The sequence below is a fragment of the Piliocolobus tephrosceles genome, chromosome 14 (assembly GCF_002776525.5).
Source record: "Piliocolobus tephrosceles isolate RC106 chromosome 14, ASM277652v3, whole genome shotgun sequence".
In the NCBI taxonomy this organism is placed as follows: domain Eukaryota; kingdom Metazoa; phylum Chordata; class Mammalia; order Primates; family Cercopithecidae; genus Piliocolobus; species Piliocolobus tephrosceles.
The window spans coordinates 2,369,888-2,378,365 of NC_045447.1; the positions used below are offsets into that span (position 1 = coordinate 2,369,888).

At 58.2% G+C, this 8,478-nt stretch overlaps 2 protein-coding genes across 2 annotated transcripts in view; both read left to right on the top strand.

Annotated features, from left to right (window-relative positions):
* LOC111553072 (nucleus accumbens-associated protein 2-like) overlaps positions 1-599 on the top strand; it is a 57,285-nt gene extending 56,686 nt beyond the window's left edge. Inside the window, exons 4-5 of the mRNA XM_026457506.1 lie at positions 360-457; positions 565-599. Of these exons, the coding sequence (XP_026313291.1) occupies positions 360-457; positions 565-599 (133 nt within the window). The remainder of the gene's footprint in view (positions 1-359; positions 458-564) is intronic.
* LOC111553064 (nucleus accumbens-associated protein 2) lies at positions 22-6,949 on the top strand. Its single transcript, XM_023227644.2, has 2 exons — positions 22-457; positions 1,606-6,949. Exon 2 carries the CDS (start codon positions 1,647-1,649, stop codon positions 2,112-2,114), a length of 468 nt encoding a protein of 155 aa, XP_023083412.1. The 5' UTR covers positions 22-457; positions 1,606-1,646; the 3' UTR covers positions 2,115-6,949.
* The last annotated feature ends 1,529 nt before the right edge of the window (positions 6,950-8,478 follow it).

Sequence of the window (8,478 nt, forward strand, 5' to 3'; positions counted from 1 at the left end):
ATCTCAAAAAAAAAAAAAAAAAAAAAAGCGAAGAGCCACACTTACTCTGTTGTCGGATGGGCTGACAGAACCTTCCCGAGGACACAGCAACTTCCTCAGATGCCCCCAGAGTCCCTGAGGACAAGGCTTGGGTCACCTTGCAGCCCCGTCACCTGGTCATCTTCTCAGACCAGACGCTTTTCCTTTGTATTGTCCCTTAGAGGGTGGCTGGGCTGGCTGCTGCCACCGGACCATGAGCTGGGACACATGCAAACCAGCCAAGGGTGAGGCCAAGTGGCCTCCCAGCAGGGCATTCACACGGGCGAGTCGCCTCCAGGTCCCCTCTCCGTTGTCCTCACCCTTTCTGGTCCCTCCACCAGGAACACGCTGGCCAACAGCTGTGGGACTGGCATCCGCTCGTCCACCAGCGACCCCAGCCGGAAGCCGCTGGACAGCCGGGTCCTGAACGCTGTGAAACGTAAGAGCCTGGGGTCTCCCGGGTGGGGGGCTGGGGCTGAGGCTGGGTCCGGATCCCAGCCTGAGGAGGACTGGGTGGGCCCCGGGGGTGCTCGCGGCCACCTGCAGCTTCCATTCCCGGGGGCCGAGCACGGGCAGATTGAGGGAACGACAGGAGAAAAGAGCAGCTCTCAGAAGCCAGGTCTCGAGGTGTTAACGTTCTTGGTAGGTTTCCAAGTGTGATGAATTCAGCTGCGAAACTATTTTAATATGTGAAATAGATCTAATTTTCCTTTTTGAACAAAACCCCTTATTTACATTTTGCGGTTATTTTGAGCCTTTGCCATCTGTTCGGCCGGCTCCTGCCTCCCGCTCTTGGGCGTGTGGGGGTGGAGCCCGGTCCATCTCCGGGGCAGACCGCCGCCTCCCCCGGCCCGCACCCCAGATGTGGAAGATGCTGACTGCTGCCGGCTCACACCAGGTGGCCAAGAGTACAGCCTCCTGTGGCCCTCAGCCCAAGAAGCACTATCTTGTTTTCTTCCTTAAAAAAAAAAAAAAAAACCTGTGAGGCAAATTCTGTTTTAGAGCAAAAAGGGGCCTTTGCATCCAGGAATTACAGTCCCAAAGCGTAGGGTGGCAGCCGGGGCTCTGGGAAGATTCTGGGAGGCACCAAGGTGGACGCGGCCCCTGGGACCTGCCTCTGGGTTTGATGCCATTGGGAGGAATGGCCCGGCCTTGGCCTGGGCTCCTGCTGGAGAAAGGAGGTGAGGGTTGCTGAAGTGGCGGCTTCTGTCACTCACCTCCTGCAGGCTGGGACTGGGACGGGGAGGGGTCTTGTTATTCCTGAGAGGTGGACCCTCTGACCAGTTCCCGTTAGCCAGTGGGGCTAGGGAAGCCCGGAGAGATTAAAAACAGGCCTGAGCCTCACAGCTGGCGGACAGCCAAGGCTGCTGGGCCTGACCAGGCCAGGGACTGTTCAGAGGAATGGGGTGGGGAGGCCTCCCAGGCCACGCAGTGAGAAAGGTGACCTCTGGTCTTCTGGCTGAGCCCAACAGAGCCCCAGGAGTGGCCAGGGAGGCTCATCCAGGGCATCATGGTTCCGTGGCCTTGGGGAGGGGCGGGCCCTCCCGGCAGGCAGGTGGCTGAGCTCACGCCACCCCGTCCTCACAGTGTACTGTCAGAACTTCGCCCCCAGCTTCAAGGAGAGCGAGATGAACGTGATCGCCGCGGACATGTGCACCAACGCCCGCCGTGTTCGCAAGCGTTGGCTGCCCAAGATCAAGTCGATGCTGCCAGAGGGCGTGGAGATGTACCGCACGGTCATGGGCTCCTCGGCGGCCAGTGTGCCCCTTGACCCCGAGTTCCCGCCCGCCGCGGCACAGGTGTTCGAGCAGCGCATCTATGCCGAGCGGCGGAGCGACGCGGCCACCATCGTGGCTCTGAGAACTGACGCCGTGAATGTTGACCTGAGCACCGCCACCAACCCCGCCTTCGACGCCGGGGAGGAGGTGGATGGGGCCGGCTCGGTCATCCAGGAGGTGGCCGCCCCCGAGCCACTGCCCGCCGATGGCCAGAGCCCCCCACAGCCCTTTGAGCAGGGCGGGGGCAGCCCCAGCAGGCCCCAGACGCCCGCGGCCGCGGCCCGGAGGCCGGAGGGCACCTATGCAGGGACTTTGTAAGCGGAGCTGGGTGGCTGCGCGAGAGGGACCGAGTACTAGAGCTGCTTGCATGCGTTACTAATACAAACAAATGTGATCAAGCCACTTACCTACTGAACTGCTACTGTTGCCTGAGAAAAATGTGATTTTTATTCTGCTTGTATTTAAAATTGATGAAGGAAACAAATGCATTCATTATACTGTAAACAATTAGGCCACTGGCAGCCTCCTGTGAGGAAGCTCCCAGGGCTCCCTTTTGATATTCACAAGGTCAGTCTCCAAGTGTAGCTTCCCTGCCCCTTCTCGGGGAGGGCGGGCCGCCAGGCCCCTGGTGCCCAGCCCTGCCCCTTCCTCCCCGCCCTTCCTGCTCCTTCTGCCCGGAAGGCAAAGCAGGGGCAGTGGCCTGTGGCGGGGGGGGGGGAGGGGGGGGCTGGGGTGTGCGTCACTGACCCTTCCTTCCTTACCCGTGGAACCCATCTGGGGTAATGGGGCAGGGCTCAGGCCCCAGGGCCCTAACTCCTTGTTTTTCCTTCTTTCTGAGACTCGGGGCCAGGCCCACCAGGCCTCCCACCTGTGTGGGGTGTGTGCACGAGTGTGTGTGTGTGCGCGTGAGTGCGTGTGCAGGGGATGTGGCAAGGGGGGCAGTGATGGCTGTGGCTCACCCTTCAGGGGGTGGAGAAAAGGGTACTTTATTCTGCCCCCTCACCCCATCCTTGTTCTGCCCAGTCTGTCTCGGCTCTGCAGCCCCTCGGTCCCCTGACCCCCAGGGCACCGCTGACCCCGCCTGGCCTCCCACTGTCTGCCCGGGCCCACTGTGGGACGTGCACAGCTGATGGAGCCCACGCCGCCCTCTGCCGCCTCAGCCACTTTGGGATTATGCTTGTCTTGTTTTTTTTAGGTTTTGTTGTAATTTAGATCTATTTCATGTATGGTTTGGAAACTTTCAGACTCAGTAGAGCAAAAACTTTGGGTGGGATGGTGTACCTGTCCCCGGCCCAACAGGACTTGGGGCGGGTCATCTGTGGCAGTCAGGGCGCACCCCCCTGCCCCCCGCCCAGGGCCAGGGACCACTTGTCTCCCACTGGGGGAAAAAGGGGGTCCCGGATGGGCAACCAGTATGTGTGAAGCTGAGCTCAGGGTCCGACCTGGGGAGGGGGGCTCCGCTCAGGCAGGAGGCAGCGGCCAGGGCTGGGCCAGGGCGAGAGTGGGTCCTCCCAGTGCTGGGCTCCCCGTCTGGGCTCCCCGTCTGCCTTGGGGGGGTGTGCATGGATGGAGGCTGCAGGCAGGAGGTGGCCAAGACAGGTCTGGGCTGGGGCAGTTGGAGGTGTGGGCGCTGGTAGGGGACAGAGGGTTAGGGATGCATGTTGGGGGCCAGAGACAGTGGAGGAAAGGCCCATGGAAGATGGAGCTGGTAGGTTTTAGGCTGGAGTGCTTCCTTTGAAATTTAATTACTATTTTTTAAGTGGTGGGGGTCACAGACCATGTGAAGTCCTATGTGAAGTGCTGGTGTGGCCACCTACCCAGGTGCCTCTCCCTTTTGTTTTGGGGGCCTGGGCCCTTGTCCAGGGGCAGCCCTCCTTCTGAAGTGTGGCCAGAAGAACCCCCCATCCCAAGACTTGAAATGTCTGTTGATCACCTCTGTCCCTCCAGAACTCAGCTTCCCCATCTGCGTGTGCAAAACAAGTGCAGCGCTGTACCCGTCAGCACACCCTCCCGTGTGCACACAGGCCGGTGAGCGGTGGCCGACCAGCACAGCCCACTCCCCCAACCTCCACAACCCGTCAAGTGGAGGCCGCCCCCGCTAGGGGAGGACCATGTGCTGCACCCTGGCTTGGGGACCTACAGGGTGTGGGTTAGACGCATTCCCACTGGGTGACCCCTTTCTGCCCCAGAGCCCGCCCCTATGGCAAGGCCCTGGGAGACCTCCCGTGGGGCCGCCTCTATAGACTGCACTCAGCCCCCTGGGCTTCCTCCAGCCAGACCCAGCACGTGCCTGCCCTCTAGAAAACTACGTTGCTTTCCAGAAGGAGGTGGGGGACCATGGGCAGACACTATGGACACTAACCTCGGCCCCTCCACCCGTTCCTCAGGGCCCAAGTCCAGGGAGACCAAGGCCTGCATTCCTAGGGCCGGAGGTGGATCAGTGGTGCAGAGGCATGACCTCCTGCTGAACTCAGAACCACCCAGCCTAGAGGGAGCCCCTCTCTGCCTCTTCCTCCCCTGTCTTGGGCCCAGGTGGGGTTGGAGCCCGCATGGGGCCCACTGGGAACCTGGACCAAACCTTCCTTGGAGCTGGGAGGAAGCGGGGGCAGGTAGGTGAGGTTGAGCTGCACTTCAGTTCCCTCTGGAGTTTCCTGCATCTGCCCCACACCCAAATTTGCACTTTAATTTGACCATCCCTGGGGGCCTGGCTGCTGACAGAAGGGCTCTCTCCGCCCTCCACTCCAAAGTGGGTGCCCCCCACCCTTGGCCAGGACAGGGAGGGAGCCGCTGGCCACTGCCGGAGGTGGTGGCTGCACAGAGGACGCCTGACTGCTGCTCAGGCCTGCACAATGTCCCGTGGCCCCTTCCTCACTCGTTTGTAATCGCCGTCTGTTCTGTTGTTCTGGGTAAGGAAGGCAAGAGCTATAGGTAAAACTTAAATAATAATAATTTAATGTGAATGGGTTCTGAGCTCTCCCTGCGCCCCGGGCGGGCCAGGCTGAGCATTTTGCACTAATGTGTCCCACGGTGGGCGTGAGTCGGGAGTGTCTGCGGACGTGCATGGCTGCTGAGCGGACCTGCCGTGTGCTCCCTCCGCGTCCTGAATGTACCGTGGGGCGGGGGCGGCGGCCCGGGCTCGGAGGGGCCTTCCAGAGTGCCTTAGCATCCTTTGATCATTTTTCCCAAGGAAACCAATTAAGAAAACCGGACCCTTCCCTCCTTTGTTTACAAGATGACTAATTCCAGAATCCGGGGTTGTCCTGTCCTGTGAGTGTGACCCTGACTCATCCAGACCCTGTAGAGAGAGACGAGCCACTCAGTATTTATGAGCTGTCCGCACCTTTATCCCTAAGCCTGACTATTAGCAATACGCATATCCTATATAGAATCTATTACAGAGCTACGTTATCTCCGCACCTTTTAAGGAGGACAGAAGGGACTGGACTGTGTTGGAGCTGTCGCCTGGCAGGTGGTGGGCCTGATACCTAGCCACCTCTCCTGCCCTGCCCTCCTCTTCCCCAAGGGGATGGGCCCAGGAGGCAGCTGGTTTGCATGCAGAGGTCCAGGAGGGACTGGAGGTGTGACAGATACTGTGAGCCCGGCAGGCCGCGCCTGGCTGGGTGCCTCGGTACTTGAATTCTGTCTCGTTTTCCGCACTGTGTCTGCCCACCCGAGTTCTCTGTCGTCACTTAACTTTGCATTGGATTTGGTTATTGTACTTTGCCCCTGAATGTGGATGAAGCTGTGGGCGAGAGGCCAGCAGGACCCGCCTGAGTGTCCCGGTGTTGGCGACTGTGGGTCAGGGCTCCTGGAAGGTGGGAGCCGGCTGCCTGGCCTCCTTTCTCCTCCAGGAAGAGTCATTCTTTGGCATTTGTGTTTGCCAGGAGGAAGGCGGATGGTAGGGACAGAGGGCTGGTCGGCCCTCGGGGCTGGAGCCCTCTGAGGGGACTCGAGTGCCTGACCCTGGCCTGTCCTCATTCGACAGCTGGAGCTGTAAGCACTGGCCCAGTCCCCCTACCCCACCCAGCCATGTACTGCCTGGGTTCCCCTCAGAAGGGAAATGTGTATGGAAACAAGGTGTATGGCCCATGAACCAACTGAAAACTCCAAGAAATCTCTGCCTCTGCCAGCAGCGAGTCCTAGACAGAATCGAGAACTCGTAGCTGTCCTCAGCTGTAACTACTGTTTCAGAATGTTGCTGCTGCATAAATTTGTCATGTCAGCCAGCCGGCTCCGGCTCCGTGTACGAGTGTGTGTGTGTGCGTGCGCGCGCGCGTGTCTGTGTCTGTGTGTGCGCGTGCGTGCGTGTCACCACCGGAGCATTTAGGGCTTGGTACAAGATGTTTCTAAAATGGCAAAGGTTTTTCGTGTTTGTTTGTTTTGTTTCTTTGGAAAAAGAAAAAGAAAGGAAAATTATGCAGAATCGAAAGCATTCAGATTGGACGACCTGCTCGTATTCCGATCAGTCGCTTCCATTGTTAGCATCGTACACATGATTGTGATTTTTATGTCAAAAGAAGCCAAAACTTGCAATACTATTTTTAGCAGACAAAAAAAAAAAAAAAAAAGAAAAGAACTAAGTATAAAATGTATAAATATTTTTGACTTGAACATTTGGATGGCACTGGGTGCAAGTAGAACATCCATCCTTCGGACGGAATGTTTGGAAAAGAGAGACTTTTAAAAAGGAGATGTTTGTTTTAAAGAGTCTGTTTAGGGGTTAAAAGTACTGTAACTCACGACTGTTAAAAAATAAATTTTCCTGTGCTGTAAAGGAAGGTTTCACAGTACCACTGAGTTAGATTTCAGCCACAGAAGATGCTTCGCTGTTTTTTTTTTTCTTGTTGTCATTTTTTTTTTTGTCTTTTTTTTAAGGAGGAAGCCTTTGTTTTGTTTTCCTGAGCCCTCACTCTCTTTTTGTGCTGTTACTCGGTAGAGTCAAGACTGTTACTTTTTAGCCATGGCTGACATTGTATCAATAACTAAAACTGAAACATCCAAAAGCGACCAGGGAAACAGAGGGCTACAAGCGTGCTCAGAGCCGTTTCAGACAGTGGAAATCCATGGCAAGGAAACAAAAGGATGTGATCATTAATTGTAAAGCGCTTTGTAAAATTCACATTTACAAAATAATAAAGTCAGTTCAAACCTAAGTTTCCTGGATTTGACTTGGCCCTGTGGGTTTTGGGGGAGACGCAGAGTAGCCAAGGTTGGGCTGTTGAAGGCGGGGTGGCCAGTGGTCCCCCAACGGCAGCCTCAGGACCCCTGCCCCTGTTAGCGGCGTCCCCAGGCCAGCTGTCCCCACAACAGGGCAGGGATCTGGCTGTGGGGTTCAAGGCCACCTGACCTGTCTCTTGATCTCCCCAGTGTTTTACAAGGTGGGTAGGATGTCCGCAGGTGTTAGTGTGCCTGTTAGAGGGGAGCCCTGTCCGGACCCCAGGCGACCTGCCAGGGCGGAGGGATCTGCTTTTCGGGGCCTTGGTTTTATCGTCTGAGAAGTGGGGCAGCCCCTGCCTCACCTTGCCACCCAAAAGGTGCATGGCTCCCTCTTTCCCTCCCCCTCCCCCTCTGCCACCCCTCCTGGGCCATGTCTGCCCCCAGGTGCACAGAGAGACAAGGGCAGGTGGGCAGAGCTGGGCCCACAGGATTGGCCTTCTTTCCAGCCCTGAGGCTGGTGTCCTGGGGTTCCGGCTGCGTGGCCATCCCCACTTCCCTTTGCTCCTCTGGTGTATCCACAAGGACAGGCCGAGTGCTTTGCAATCATGTGACCCCCAGACCTGGGGTCCTGCCGGGCCCTTGATGGGTGCCTCCTACGTCTGGAAGCACTTTCCTCTGGACATCTGCATGGTGGGCTCCTCACGTCCTGCGGTCATGTGAGGGTCTCGTCCAGGGGACCATCCTGATCACCTCATGGACACCCCTCCCTGGCCTCTCTTCCCCTTTCGCAGGGTTCGTGGCACCTGCTTTCCCAGAGGGAGGTGGTGAATTTATTGGGCAGGGCTTCATGGCTGTGTTCCCAGAAGGGGGTCCTCTGGGCCAGCACAGGGCAGCCCCTGATGTCTTAAATGGATGGATGTGGTTTCCATATGGGTCCCCTGGATGGAAGGGCCCCTGTGGCAATACGGATGGTGGCTTGGGGTCACCCTGAGCCATTACCTCCTACAGGAGCCGCATCACCACACTGTCCCCACCAGGAACGCCCAAGGGGTCTGTTCCCTGGTGGGGGCCAGGAAACATGGAGCGTTCCGGTCCCCATCCCACCACCAAGTCCAGCCTCAAGCTGCCAGGGTAAGTGCGTCTGACTCAAATTCCCTAGAGAAGGAGCAGAGCCGCTGGCTCTCAGGGCCATCCTCCGGGAGAAGGAGCAGAGCCCCCGGCTCTCAGGACCGTCCTCCTGGAGGAGCAGAGCCCTGGGCTCTCAGGACCATCCTCCTGGAGAAGGAGCAGAGCCCCCAGCTCTCGGGGCCATCCTCCTGGAGAAGGAGCAGAGCCCCGGGCTCTCAGGACCGTCCTCCTGGAGAAGGAGCAGAGCCCCCGGCTCTCGGGCCTGTCCTCCGAGGCAGGGCTTGTTTTCAGGGCTGGTCCAGCCACCCAGCCCCGCTCCTCCAGGCTGACTCTGCTCTAGACAAGTGGCACGTGCCCGCCCCACCTGGCCTATTCATTCACCTGCACGGGGTGGACT

Excerpts from the sequence above, each read along its gene's own strand:
- LOC111553064 (XM_023227644.2), top strand. The coding sequence starts at position 1,647 with ATGAACGTGATCGCCGCGGACATGTGCACCAACGCCCGCCGTGTTCGC.